Below are 16044 nucleotides of genomic sequence, written 5' to 3' on the forward strand. Positions count from 1 at the left end.
CCTAAGCCCAAAATTTAAAGGGACCTATAACTTCACCAATACACTCTGGAGAGACATAAAGAGGACACCCATAAAAAGAGTAAAAGACTAGGTGAGAAGGGAAACAATTCCCCTTCACCCAGGGCAAGCTAAAATAGTTACCTATACAAAGCAAAATGTTCTGGTGTTGATACAGGTCAGGAAGATTTATCATTGATATGAAAATCTTACCTACCAGTAACTGCTGCCCTGTTTGCTTCTACCTCTTGAAATCAATTCAAGATTCTCAACATAGCAGAAAATACCATTGAGTGTTGTAGTACACCAGAGGGTGTGCATGGTCTGGTCTAGTTTGGTTTACGTCTGCATCCGCTGACTCCACTTTCACCAGACAGCCTGTTATAGGGCTCCCACTGACTTTGTGCATGTGTCAGAGCACGCCATACTGTAACGCAAACTTCCAAAGACCTCTGTTCCTTTGTTTCTGAATGAATCTTCAATAAGGATTGATCAAGTTCATGCTAGATTGCTCCTTTCATCTTCTGGTAACTACCAGTCCATTGGTAGGTATGGAGCAATAATTGCAAGATTATTGTGTGAAAGGAGGATAGCACAGGGCGAATGTGCTGGTCTTGGAAGCAAGACCATGCAGAGCAACAGTTTCGAATCACGGATCCGCGCTTAGAAACCGAACTCTGGTATTAAGCGCATAGTAAAAAAAAAATAAGAAGACAAATGTGTCATCAACGCCTATTCAACCAACATCATTGGTTATTGTCTTAGCAAATAAGGTTTAAAGCAAGGTACCAGCACCCGTTTTCTCAGGTCAGATGAACAAGGTGAAAACTATTGTTGTGTTTAAGAATCCAACACACGTTTGAAGCAATCCAATGGAGAAGTAATCCTCTTAAGGTAGCATACTGCAACTTTATGGCTGAATCGTTAAAACTTTAATGAAAACTATTCTCAAGATCCTGTAATTCAGTTGGAAACCTTGACAAAGCCAGAATTGTATTTGCTACCAGGGCTCATTTTGGTTTTGTTTTAATGTGTTTTGTGACCTCAACTTGAAGATAAAGCAATCAGTGACTTGACGTAGCAATTCTTCATGCGCGTGTTCTTTTGTGTCCGTCACTGGCTCAATGTTATTGGATTTATTCTTTGTCCTGGCTTTTGCCTTGTCTTGGTTGAAAAACAAGTGCTCTTTTTGTAGAGGCTTAGTTTGTGGCAGCTAACCGGCATGAGTGCATCTATCCTCTTTTTACTGCTTTATTGACTCAGCCTTACCGAATTCAGGACACAGACACTGGACCAAGACGTTGGATTTATTATTGTACCAGCACATTACTATTGCAACACCATTTTGCAGTAGCACCTGGAGCGTTCCAAGTGCTAAAAGGAATTACCAATAACGATCTGAACCCAAAAGAACTGACGGACTCAAAGAATATGGCAAAATACTAGTTCACACACTCGTACTAATAATTTGATTATGCAAAGGCTTTATATCTCAATGTATGTCGGCTAGGACCTCATCCTACGTGGCATACTTTAAAAACCTATTGCCGGGAGGGATTGGTTAGGGGAACATATGTACCTATATATCATTTAGGTGCTAGTAACATTATGGATGCCCCTTATCTGGTAGACCTGCTTTGAACTACCTCTAAATACATATAATACAGATTATAGCAGAATAACAGCAGCAGATTGTCTTCTGCAACAATGTAGAACACACTGCTACAAAGACCGTTGTGATTTGTTGGTATTCTCTCCCAACCTTGGACTTTCGGCTCGTTAGCAGAACGTGAGCAAAATGAAACCCAGGTGCAGAGTGCAAAGTCAGACTAGTACCCACTTGCCCAATGAGTCCATTTCTCATCGACCAGGCCCTCAGCCAAGGCCTCTTCTTTGTAGTTGACCTTGCGGACTGTTCTGTTCTCTGGGACGTTTAAGGAAGTGTAGGTACACCACTATCTTTGTCTGGAGCTTAATGAACAGACTGTATTCTCTTGTTCTGAATCACATGTAAGGAGACCAATATTTTGTCCATTTTCGACCTTTTATTTAGTGCTATTTAAATAAATTAGGCTGGATGGCATTACTCCTCTTTGCCTCTGGAGACTTGGTGAAGGAAGCCCAACCGGTATCCGGGATCCCAAGTGGTGCTGTTTACCCAGCGCTGAAACCGCAAAGTGCCGCTGATCCAAAAAGAGCCTGTAGCTGCCGGCGCCATCCAAATCACTGCCGCAGTAGCCCTCCAGACGTCCTCCCTCTTGTTCCCGTGACTGAGGCTCAGGAACCCAGGGTCTGCATTGCTGCAACAGGACAGAATCCAGCTGGACCACTGTTCTTCAGACCAGAGGCACCGTTTAGACTTGGGTTGCTTACCTCATGGTCTTTTTGGCTGTGCTCTTCTCAGTTAGATTTGCACTGGCTGCTTTTGAGAGTTGATTCCAGCTCTCCTTTTCACTGTAACCACCACTTCTTCAAAGTGATTTTGATTTTACATATCATCTCTTAAAGAAGCCCATTTAAACATTCACAGATAACATTACATGATAGTCATAAGAAAATGTATGCTTTATGCCCAATAAAAGAGTAACCTGCTCAAATAGTTCATTTATAAAATGCAGTCTATTATCAGACCGCAGGACTACACTCCCACCCCATTTTGGAAATACCTCGCATACGAGAATACCCAATCTTGGAAATGCTTCACGTACTAGAAACCTGGCAGCACATCTGGCATCGGGGTGTGCACATGGACCTGCTTAATCCATCCGGAAAAGGGATATTCTCCAAAACACAACACACAATCAATCACTCAATCCTTCTTGACCGCCTCCACTCCCTAGTAATTCGTGGAACCACCCTCAAATGCATAGCGTCCTTCCTCAAAAAGAGGAATCAAATAACTCTACTGTCAACATATTCCTCCCAACGCCGACCAGTCAAAACCGGAGTTCCACAAGGAGCAAGCCTATCGGCCCTCCTGTTCAATCTCTACATGGCAACCCTCCCACGAATAATTTGCATGCACAACATCCTGTGCTACAACTATGCCGATGACCCACAGCTAATTCTGAAACCCCTGAACTCAAACCCCAACTGCCGACCTGACCTCGCTTCCTGCCTTCTCGACATAGAGCTCTGGATGACCACAAACCACCACTTACTAAACCCATTCAAAACCGAAATTATGGTATGTGTCAACACCAAACTTCTTCCACACCCACTTCCCTGGCCATCGGCCATGGGCAACTCACTGACCCCCTCTAAATCAGTAAAAAACCTTGGATGCGTCCTAGATTCTGACCTAACACTCTCGCGCCAAGTCAACAACATCTCAAAGTCCTGTCACTACCACCTTAAGACTCTTAAGCGCATTTTTCCATACCTCTGCTTTCCAAACCGACTCTCTGCTGTCCAGTCAATTATTATATCAAGACTGGACTACGCTAACCCCCTCTACCTTGGAGTCCACGCATACCAACTCGCTAAACTACAAAGAGCACAAAACGCTGCAGCCAAACTGCTGCTGGCGCTTGCCCAAGAGACCACATTTCCCCAGCCCTCAAAACTCTGCACTGGCTTCCGGTCGCCCGAAGGGTGGCTTTCAAAACATAATGCATTTCTCACCGAGCACTGCACAAAACCGGACGACAATATCTTCAAGACAAACTAAAACCATATCACCCTGCACGTACTCTAAGATCTAGCACAGCAGGCCTCCTAGTCATACCAAAAACAAACTCAGTCAAGTTAGCCTGATCATCTTTCTCAGCCTTGGCCCCCACGCTGTGGAATGCACTCCCACCCCACATCCGACTCACTGAAGACCTTTATGTCTTTCCGCAAACTGCTGAAAACTTGGCTTTTCCCCTAAATCCGACCCTGAACTCAATCTAACTTAAACTCGATAACAGCACCTCAATGACGTTGCCAAAATACTTGATCATAAATATCAATGCAGTTTCATGATTCCGAGCATGAAATCGTAAACTAATAACCTCTACCGATTAGCTAAAATCAACAAACAAAATAGAGTCAAAACGATCATACCTGTAAGTAAATAATAAGAATAAGTTGTATGAAGACAGTAATGCGACTGAAATTAATGAAATAAACCAATAAATGCAATTGGACAAAAGGATCGATGTGGAGGTGAGGAATGAAGTAGATAACAACTTGTCAACTAACCCAGACGACTAGATTTAATTAACCCCTTAAGTGCCAAGGACGAGATTGGCAGTGTAACGCGAAGCAAGGCCTGTTGGACTGGGTGTGGTTTATATAGCCAGCCACACCCACCCATGCCCCAAAAACTAGTATGCAGCATGTGTTGCTTGATTCAGCCCCCCCCCCCACCATGTTGAGGGAAACCTAAATCCGGATGTCCTCATTCCACTATTGGGCAATGAGTGCGGTGCCAGGTGCGCCAAGATTACACTCAGTTGGACTGTCTTGTGCCTTTATGTGCGCGGGCATGAAACCTTTGATGTTTCTTTTGGGGTCCATGTTTCGTGGTGTGGACACAATGACCGGAATTGGGATAGACATGTGCTATAGGGTTAGGGATCTCTGCTATAGGGCCAGGGATCGTGACAAAATGTTGCTTGATTCACTATTCTAAACCTAATAATTTTCATCAATGGGTATGAAATAATCGGTTTATAGTGATATCGAAAACCAAAATCTCGAAAACCAAAATCTCGAATACAAAAGGCCGAAAAATAAAATATCGAATTTTTTTTTCAATGTGTTTTTTTTTTAAATGGGGGGGTTCCCCCCCCAACCCCCCTTTTTTTTATTTTACCCCTTTTTTTTACTTACCTGACCCCAAAAACATATATAAATAAATAAAAAATTCGATATTTTTTTTTTCGATATTTTTTTTTTCGGTCTTTTTGTATTCGATATTTTGGTTTCGAGATTTTGACTGACTACCGAAATAATCACTTCATACCCTGATGCTCTTTGTGTAATCAATGTACTTTTGGGTTTCTCTAGAATGGCAAATAACGAGTTGCAGCTTTTTCAGTGGCGAACGTAGCAGCTGCCAACGCTGGTTCGCAAAGTTAATGTTCTTTCATTACTGGATCTAAAGTCCCACTATAATAAGCTAATGGTTTATTTCCATGTTGTTTTCTATGTCGGAACTACTGTCATTACTTCCCCATTTGAATGTAAGAATAGATAACATTCTTCATAATAATCTGGAATTCCTAACCCAGGGGCTGTACTGATTGCCTTTTTTAATTCTTCAAATCCTTCAGTCATTTCATCTGTCCATGTTATCTTACTCTTGCTTACCTGTGCTTCCGCAATTCCTTTTAAAAAGTGGTTGAATATATGTGCTGTAATCTAAAACTCAGGCCCTAAAATAATTACATAGGCCTAAAAATGGTTGGATTTCCCTGACTGTTTTAGGTTCTCATGTCTTCATTATTGCTTCTGCTCTCTGAGGTGTCCCTTTTCTCCCTTCTTGAGAGATTAACTGTCCTCTTCCTGACAATATTGTAACTTTTCTTTGTCTACTTTGTATCCTTTCTCTGCCAGTATAGCCATTAACTGAACTAAGTCTTTTCTGCACTTTTCTTCTGTCTCGCGGCACACTAATATGTCATCTACATACTGAATTATGGCACTCTCAAATTGTACGTTACCTGGGTCCATCTGAAGGGCGCTGTTAAAAATGGTGTGGTCTCTCAGTACCCCTAGGGCATACAAGTGTGTTTTAGACGCTGATTTCTACATGCAAACAAAAGTCAAATCTTTGAGTCTTCATGAAGCGAAATTGAGAAAAAGGCGTTCTTTAAATCTATTACTGTAAAATATTTGGCTGTAGCTGGAATGTTCCATATCCTAGCGGATTTGGATCTAAAGGAAATTCAGCTTCAGCTATATTCTATAAGGGGCAGAGATCCTGAATAAATCTCCACAACCCTCCTGTTGATTTCTTCACTGGGTAAACAGCCGTGTTGCATGAGGACTCTGATAGAACTAATATTCCCTGCTTCACTAAAGCGGAAATAGTCTCAAATATGCTCATCTGCTTCACTAGACATGGGATATTGTTTTGCACGTGGCTGAATTGCTTCAGGCTTAAGCTTAATTTTAACTGTTCCTACTCCATTCAAAAGACCCACATCATATGGACTGTTGGTCCATAAGATGCGGTTCCGTGTGTTAATATCCCTGCAAAAATATCGGCAAACAAAAATATCGCCATATTTTTGCGCCAATATTAAGCCATGGAACCTGCAGGGGACACCCCCGCAACCCCCATCATTATTTTAATGGAGCGGGGGACACTACCGCAAACCCCGGTCCTAATGACCCCATAAATTACTTTATCCACACTTACTTTTGATACTCTGACTCGGAAGCATCCCCTTAACCCACTAATATGAGTTGTTAGGGACCAGATGCTACCGCAACCAGATTTTGTCTACAATATCTTCTCGCACCTATCATTCGCGTGACAGCAGTCACACATGGTTATTATACCCAAGTCATAAGAAAAAGGCCTTAAGGATGACCTGAATGGTCGAACCATGTGTCAGCTGATCACAAAAAGAATACATTGCATTTTTGTGAATACTTAGCTGCAACTCAGCAATTGAATTCATTTTCAAAAGGGCAGTGCGCGAGTCACCATTTTCCAACCCAATCTGTTTTTATGCCAAAACGTGGGTTAGCTAATACCAAGCAGATAGTGTTGGGTGGTCCCACACAGAGTTACTACATCAATTCTTGCCTAACAATTAATTCGAAGGGTCCCTGCATTCAGAACTTCCCTCACTGTTAAATATGGAAAAGCAGTGTGTCCGGAGTTATGTTAAACCCTAGTTCTCCTTCCTCAATGATCTCCTTGCATCTTCGTCCCACAGCATTAACTATTCAGGTGTGATCCTGCAAGGTGGGGTGGCGTGTGGGTCGGTGGGTTTAAGGATAGTTTTTATTAGGATATCTAATAACTACTAATGGGTTTGTGATGAAGCGGATAGCATGTCTGCCATTGGACGTGTTGTTATGACTCTAAAACTAATCGATTAACTATCAATGGGATCTTCTTTGAATTTCCTTTTGGGCTATTTCAAATATCCATTTGTGGTGACTTTGTTACTCAGTTAGGTGGACAGTTGTTGGTCAACAAACATTTTGTCAAAAAGAAATGCTATGTTCATATTTACGGTCATATTTATGTATTTGTGAGCCTAACACAAATGAAATCCTTTTATTTCAGTGCTTTTGCACAGTACAATTTGGACCAGTTCACTCCTGTTAAACTTGATGGCTATGAAGATCAGGTATGTCGACTGATTGCGATGTGTTCTGTAATGTTTGCCAGCTGTTTTTATGATAAATCGGGGCTTGGGAAACCCTGAATAAATCAGTCTATGGTCAGATACTTACTGGATTCACATGGGAGTTTACATTGTTTGCTAACTGTTAAAAATAGTTACAGAAAATTACCATGAAGCAACCAAGATATATTCAGTACTTAAAATACAGTTTTGAAAATAATGGAAATCTGTCTTTGTTCGGCAGCAAACCATTTTCAATAATATCTAATATTTTTGTAATTCATAACTAGCTTTCGGCTTCGAGATATTCAAACTAGTCTATCAAATAAGGAGGTTGGTTATCCTATTTGGAGTCCCAGATACTTTCCGCACTCAAGCATATTTTTAACGTTAGATTTTTAATAGGGATGCAAAATATGTTTGTAAAATGCTGTTCTTGCTGGACAGATATTTTTTTCTAAATTCATCCAAAAATTCCATGTCAATTAATCGAGATACCAGCTTTCTTCCAAAATTCACAGAGTTCAGGAGAAGGAGCTTAGCACATGCTTGATGTTCGTCGAGTGGTAATGTGCTTGCTAGACAAAATTAAGGAACTTAGAAAAACAACTACTTTTTCATTTCAATGGCAACAGTAAGGTGGAAGATGCAGTTAATAAAGCAACCACAGCTAGGTGGATTGTGTGTTTCATTCAGATGTGCTATTCTATGGCAAACATGACACTTCACTTTATCCCTAGTCCTTAGTGCTCGTCCAACCAGGGGTACAGGAGCTTCTGTTGCCTTGCTACCAAATGTCCTTGGAAGCCATTTGCAAAGCAACAACATGGAGTTCAATACACACTTTCACACAACACTATTGTGTTACACAAACAGCACATCTGCTCCTTCAACTCTCCCATCACCATCAGGGAATACTGCGAATCTATGAAAAGCAGGTGAGTTTAAGCAGATTCACCAGCTTCAGAAGGCAAATATTACTTACCAGTAATCCTCTTTGTGGCTTGTATCTGCTCACATAATCCCACGATCCCTCCACGCATCATGTCAGAAAGCAAGACATTTGAGGACATTGAGGCGTGAAGCATCATGGGTAAGTGCACATCTAGTGTAGGGATAGCGTTGCAGGTATGCCCATGTCGATGCCACTTATTCAAAATTGAAAACAAAAGAAGTAATACTCTGCACCAACCACTAGAGGGCAGCCTATGCCCCAGCATGTGATTGTAAGCAGATACAAGCCATAGAAAGACCATTGCTGGTAACATTTGCCTTACATTCGAAGATTGCTGAATGGAACATACTGAAGGCCAGGGTACTTACTCATTTAACTTATATTTATATTTATGGCAATGTCATTTCATTAAGAGCATCTCTGAGCAGTTCACATAAACCTCTAGAAGCAGGCCCTCATTACCACAGAGATTTTTATTTTCAATCTTGTCTTCGTGTCATTTCTTCATTCAATTAACCTACTTGGTTTGCATGGGGGTGTGGGTGCATATTGTGTATGTAAATAGAATTTTGAAAACATTCTTTACAACCTAGTACTTATATTTTGACAGGTTTTAATAACGGAACATGGAGACCTGGGCAATGGGAAGTTTTTGGATCCAAAAAACAAGATTTCGTTCAAGTTTGATCACTTGAGGAAGGAGGCTAGTGAGCCAAGACCGCATGAAGCTGAAAATGCAATTGAGTCGTGGAGAAATGCTGTTGATACTGCAATGAAATCCTACGTAAAGGATCATTATCCAAACGGTGTTTCTACCGTAAGTAAATGATTCAATTACTTGCACATTCTTGCTGTTAAGTACCAAGCGCATCCAACAATGTGTGGTTTGTTCCATTTATGCTGTATTCCTAAGCGTAAGAATGAAGTATATCCTTTAACTGCTAACTTACTGCTATTTTCCTGCAGTCTTTAGATTTCTTTTCACGATCACCTTTGAACTTAAAACTTTGCATAGAAAACCTATATAAAACAGTACAGTACTTGTGTCCTTGAATAATGGACTTCACTGTAAAATGTGTATGTGGTGTATACACAGACCGTCTTTCTCGGTTTGCCGTTGTGCATTCACAAACAATTTTAGAGTTATCTGCCAACTGGTGAGGGATATTGGAAATTTCTTGCACTTTGATTTTGTTGCTGCCTTTTCAAGGTGTTTTCCTTTGCTTTTTCAAGGGTTGGTTCCTCAGATAGTGTAGTGGTTCTCACTTTGGCTGCCTGTGAAAGTATGTACACTATTTTGTTTCAGTCCAATACCTTATACCAGAAAGACCTTCATGCAGCATCTTCTGGCCCTCCAAGGCGTGTAAAGTCTGGATTCTCTCCACCATGCCTCCACAATACAGCAAAAGGGTGTACCACAATGTACACCAATACATTTCATGTTTGCACTGCGAGCATTATTGACAGTCAATATGTCCATCAAATCAATTTTCAGTGAGAGGGAACATTTTAATGTGGTGTCGATTTCTGTTTAAAGAATTATTTGCAATACAATTAAATAAGGTGCCACATGCTCTTGAATTTATAAACTAGTCATTCGGCCACTATGGTGCACCAGTAAGCTCTTGCATTTGTGACTTTCGGCAGCTACCATAACCATTGAGTCTCCAAGGCCCGACTCGGCTTGTAGTTCTGATAGGTTCAACATTCAATGACCTATTGAAATCCATTTATTGTATATTTGCAATCGTACAATCTTGTTTTTCAGATCTGCTATGTTTGATGCATTACTTGCTGCACACTATAATGAATCATGAATACAATGATGTTGGTTCCAAACTTAAAACTGCTTATTTTCATGAACCATTTCCTTTTATTTTTTAAGGTGTATGGTAAAACCATTGATGGACATCAGACCATTATAGCCTGCATCGAAAGCCACCAATTTCAAGCAAAAAACTTTTGGTGAGTTATCCCAGCTTATCCCATTTTGTGTGTACACACCAGAATCTGAGATAAGGAACACATTTTTGTACTGAAAGTTGAAATTTAGCAAAGGATTACACTAAATTAGAGAATATTCAAAACAAGTGTATGAGTTATGTGCCATCGGAGCCAGGTCCAACATGAGTTCTTTCAGTGTGTGAACATAAGTCTATCAATGGAAAAAACAGTGTAAGTGTTAGGGTAGATTTCCATTTTTGTGCCTAATCTCCTCCACACGTGAGTTCCCTTAGGTCTTTTTGCTGGAGATATGGATTTTTGGTCTCTTCCCCTGAATGAGTGGGAACGCTTTCCACACTCTGTAATCGGTTTACCATATCTTTTGGGATACTTTGTATTTCTTTTTGTAACTCTTTCTTGGAGAAATGCTTTCCTCCAAGCTCCATGACATCTGTCATTGACTTTTGTTACACCCGGCACTCTCTATGCTGTGTAGCTGGGAGCCCCTTGAGCTTTCCATTTTATTTTTCTGTTATTTCCCTTGTGTGAACTAAGTTCCCAAGGGCAGGGTGATATTTAGTAAGCACACCACAGCGTATGTGGAGTTCTGAGAAGTTACTCTCTATCCCCTATCTCACTGCTCCTGTAACTTTTGACCCAAAATAGTGGATGTATTCATTTTTTCGCCGATTCTCTTTTGCTGGTCCCTTTTTTGTCCTTCTACTGCCGTGCTGGGTATATTAAAGTGACGCATGGCTAATCTTCACAATTCTATCTAAATGAGACGCATGGCTAATCTTCACCGTTTGTCTATTGTAACACATTTCCTGCCCTCACTATTTGCTGCTCCTGTGTTGCTGGAGTGCTGATTAGTGTGTTTGAGAGTTTGCCCATACGTGTTTGCCCAGTCCCAACACATGTGAGCCTACAGGGAGACTTCTCGGAAGTCCCTGGCCCTTTTTACCAACAAAGAAGTTACATACTTGCTACACGTGACTTCCTCTGGAACATTTGAACTTTCTGCAGCTTTGCCTTACCCGTTTTGCTCTCCAAACTGACTCTATGAGACACTCCTAACTAGTTAGGGATGGATGTTTAAGTATCAGGCCACTGAAATTGCCAAGTATTTGCTTACCTTGTGCTGGTTTTGTTTCATTTATCTTACCTGAACCAGTTATTACAAAAGTATTTTACTTAAATTGCATACTGCCATTTTAAAAGGTATTACAAAGTGGTTTACTTGATGTGAAGAATGCATGGGTTTTCCTAAGGTTGTTTATTGTGTGTTATAGTACTTGCATTTTAACGTTACCTTAGCGTATATATAAAATAAACCATTATTTTTATATATAAAATAAACCATTATTATTATAGAACTTTTAGTGTGCCAGTGTTTCATTGGCCTATGTGTATACTTAAGTTCTTTGTGCCACCTACAAACCTTTCTCCTTCCTAAAATGAGCCTGGCTGCTCAGCAATTGCTACCAACATACTTGTTTGGTGCAGGCCTATACTAAGAGTTCGAGCCCTGTGTCCCAAGTGAGTCTCTTCTAAAGTCTTACCTAAGGTGGACTTTTGTAAAACTCCCTAACAGTAGAAAACTACCTCTGCCAGCAGGAAAGCTGCAAAAGCAAAAAAAAGGAACAGTTAACACACACATAGTTGCAGGTTATGAGAACTGTTACTTCCCAATAGATATTGATCATTCCCCATGTTCACCCACATCCTACACGGCCCTACTGCTACTCTTCTGTGTGGGATTTCTCCCCAAAATCGAGCAACGCACAGGTGGCTGGGAGTTGGTGTACCCAAACACATTTGCACTTGATGGGTGTCTACTGTGGCATGTGCCCAAAAAGCTTAAGATGCACTTAACTATTTATTTCCTGTTTTTGTTGAACACATGATGCAAAACAGTTTCTTCAGAACACAAACTATTGGATTCAAATGCACATCCATTGCTTTTTTTCCTAGGAGAGGCCGGAGGAATTTGTTTGCATAATGTGTTGTTAAATACGTGTACAGCTTGAACAATAAAATGTTCTTAGGTGGGTTATGGAGAAAAGATGATGCACTTGTTATTTTAAGCACCGTTCTTTGGGACCAATACATGCAAATAATTGGCATGCAAGTCCACATTTATTTATCTCCTTTTTTATCTTTGTTTTGAAAATATGGTTCTGGTTTCATTTTGTGTTTGTAACTAGATTTTCGTTGTAATTTATTCGTTTTTCTAACCCCGCTTTCTAAGAACCACCAATAGAAAGGGAAAGAAAAAAAGGTTTTGCATCTTGAAACTATTTGATTCATATGCTTTCCCTATTCCTCTCATTTAGGGGTCGACTGCGATAGTATGCACACGTTGAAAAAAACCCAAACCTGTATAGTGTGGGGGAACAGAACTCGGATTAATGATATAAATTGCACGAAGAAGCATGGTTTAATATTACTTTAATTGTGTTCAGTGTTCTAGGGAGAGGGTTCAATGAATGTCTACAGGACTATGGGTTTTATATATAACTGAAAAGGATTGACTATGGTTAAACAGTGTCAGGAACTGGCTAATGAAAAGTCTCTCTTGAGGTACAGTGTGGAAAAACAGTAAAGGGCCTATGTAGACCTTCCTACTAGTATTGCTAAATGAAAGGCTTATGCGTGGTGGCAAACTCTGTAGATTATAACGTTAATGGTTGGAAGGAAGGAGGCATATGTAGACATTAATAAAATACAGGCCTTTTCAGAATCCATTTGACAGAATATGGACGCGCGCAGAATTCCCCACAAGCTCCATCAGATTGTGAACTTCAATAAACCCACGTGTAAAACAGATAACTAGTGTGGCATAAGAGTGTGAAAGAGTTTAAGCTTGCCCAGAGGGCCACCAACCGTGAGATGAAATGTGTCCAACAGTACTGTCTCTGAACGGGTCCCAGTTCAACCGTACCATGGATTAGAACCACCAACTACAAGTGGTTGCAATCCTATGGGAATGGGAAATGTAGTGATTGATTACATTTAATTCCCTAATAAATCGCAGATGAGCACTTAACTTTGAGTCTGTGGTGAGAACCTCCAAGGACACAGAACATGTGTATGGTCAATTAAGTGCCCTTCGGAGTTCAAGCGTTGGTAGAGGTTTGACCCGGGAAATAACAGTACAAAGCCCATAGGCAATGTTATGAGTTAATGCAAGGTAAGTACAAGTTCTATACCACAGGTGTGGCCAAAGAAGCAACTAAACCCCGAGCAAATCGAGGTGGGACCCTCGCAGAAAGCTGGAGAGGCAGGTTCAAGACTCCTGCCATCAGAGCTATGGAAGCAGATGAGGATTAACACCTATGCAGGTCAATGATGGTATGCAGTAGAGCAAACCCCAACTACTATTGGACCCATGGGTGCCCCAGACAACAAATAAATCAAGGACAAGTACTTAAGTGCCTTTAATAGTGTTTCTGATGCTTGTTAATCTGCTTTTAATCACATGCTGTGCATATGGTCCGACATCCAGTGGTAACCGCAGAGTATTGCATCTTGTCTTTCGGGGACTGAAAGGGGACGTTGGCATAGGCGTGTCTGTAACACTATTCCTATCGTGACGTGCGTAATACCCAAAATCCCTCAAGCGCAGAGGTCCCTCAGATTGTTGTTTTCCGCCCAGATCACTGGTCGCCCTATAGCGGAGCTCTTACTAGAGACATTGTTTATCTTTACCGAATTGTCGGTTTATTCCCTGTTAAGTCACTTCGCCAATAACTACATCTTCGACTCTAAGGGTGGATCGTCTACGGCTGTGGATTTCGGCGCCTAAGATCCGGCGGCCGGATTGTCCATGTGGTCGGGTCCTCTGGCCGACCTATACAGTAGAGGGAGTGGGGTCAGGGTGGCCATATTGTTTAGTATGTCTTTCCTCCTTTCCCCTCTTTTCCCTTTCGGTCTGGTCATCCTTCCCTTTTGCTATGGAAAGGACTCCTTTTAGATTCTGCCCTAAGTGTAGGGTCCGATATCCTTGGAAGGACGAACACAGGACGTGTAACGCCTGTCTCCCCCTAGAGCACGACGAGAAGTGGTGTGCGGCGTGCAAACTCCTTCGGCCTAAGACACTTAAGGAGCGCCGTGTAAAGTGGTGGGCCGCGTACGGGATGTCACACATGGATCCCCCCTCCCCCACCGCCACACCAGCCGACGGGGGGTACTTGGGATGACCAAGCGTCCAACGCGGATGTTATAGACCTTGAGGCGGACACTTCTAGATCCTCCACGCCCGTACCCGACCCTTCCAGGCTTGACTCTGGTCTTGCTACAGGGACCGCACCCGGCGACAGGGGCGTACAAGCATATCACACTAAGCACACAACCCCTACGCCAATTTTGACGCCTTCGTTGAAAAAGGCGAAAGCGCCAATGGGGTCGCCGAAGTCTACACCGGTTCCCCTGGATCACTCTGATCCAAAGCCTTTCCTGCGTTCGCAGCAGCGTATTGCGACTGGGCAATCAAAACTAACCAAGGACGCTACTACAAAACCTACACGCGTCGAAAGTCGGGAACCCGACGCTTCGACGATTGCCAGGGCCTCGGTAGGCCCGAAAACTACAGCTAGGCCTCTACCCGGAAACCCGACCGCTAAGCCTCCTGGTGATGCGGACGGTATTTCTACTACCGACAAATCAGCAGAGCCTTTGTCTCGTGACGATTCAGCGACTATCCAAAGTAGCATCAGAAGAATCGCAGCAGCGGTGGGCCTTATTCCAATTCTGCCTAAGGTTATGGGTCAATCCGCTGAAAAGGTTTCGGGCGGATTGGATTCCCGATTCCGATGAGGCTTACGTAGATAGTCAAGAGCCTCTCTCTGACACCCTTAGAGGTTCCCGTCGACGCCACAGTGCGGAGAACGTCACTTCTCCTCGCGTAGGCCCGTTTGGGTCCTCTAACTGGACTACAGAAAAATTCGAGGGTTGTATGGATCGGCTGGAGCGGTTTATCAGTTCTTCTGATCATCCGCCCTCGAAAAGGACTTGGGTAGTCCCTAACCCCCAAATTCAAGTAGATCAGTCTCAGGTTTTCCAACAAGAAGACGTGATCCATATGGATACTTATAGAGACATCTATAATGAAGAATAGGAAGCTTCCTTTCTGCAAAACTATGAGGAGGATCAACAGGTTACGACAGACAGCTGGGAGGAAATCCAGCAGGAAGGTGAAAACCTTGAACACAACAAGATCAGGACTCTGATATTTTCTGCCTAGATTCTCCTCCGTCCACCCCGGCTCGCCAGGCCACCCCTGTGGATGACCGAATGGCTTTCAACTCCATGTTTCTTCAAAATAGACACTCAAGAGGCGGTACCGCAGCAGGATTTTGTGGAGGATATTATTAAAGAAAAACCTCCGGCGAGTCAATCCATCCCCCTTCTTAACTCTGTTAAGAGACGGGTAGCTCCCTCTTTGGTTACACCTGCCCGGACACGGGCAGTGACCCAAGAGTCGAAAAATTATTTCGGCCTTCTCCTACCGACCCTCTGTATATCAAAGGGCACGCCATCCCGGACTCACTGGTAATGACTACAGCTCGAAAGAGGGCAGGGTACCCCTTGCCACGGGAGAATCCCCACCGGACAAGGAGTCGAAAAGGTTGTATGCCCTAGGCAAACGTGTCCCATCACCATCTGCATACACCATTCGGGTTGCTAATAATACTTTATTAGCAAGCCATGCTGATGCCCAGTGGAACTTACTTCAAGAAAGCCTCCAGGAGGTTCCTGAACTCGCCAGAACAAAGCTTCTCGCTATTGTTTCGGAGGGGAAACTGGTTAACCAGAATGTGGTGAAGAACACCCTGGACACTGCAGAAACAG

The 16044-nt window shown here is 42.4% G+C and overlaps 1 protein-coding gene across 1 annotated transcript in view; it reads left to right on the top strand.

Moving 5' to 3' along the window:
* CAPZA2 (capping actin protein of muscle Z-line subunit alpha 2) overlaps positions 1-16044 on the top strand; it is a 175919-nt gene that overhangs the window by 70061 nt on the left and 89814 nt on the right. The window contains exons 4-6 of the mRNA XM_069627932.1: positions 7232-7295; positions 8858-9064; positions 10133-10212. Of these exons, the coding sequence (XP_069484033.1) occupies positions 7232-7295; positions 8858-9064; positions 10133-10212 (351 nt within the window). The remainder of the gene's footprint in view (positions 1-7231; positions 7296-8857; positions 9065-10132; positions 10213-16044) is intronic.

This window comes from Ambystoma mexicanum, chromosome 12, assembly GCF_040938575.1.
Source record: "Ambystoma mexicanum isolate Mex_15411 chromosome 12, UKY_AmexF1_1, whole genome shotgun sequence".
Lineage (NCBI taxonomy): Eukaryota > Metazoa > Chordata > Amphibia > Caudata > Ambystomatidae > Ambystoma > Ambystoma mexicanum.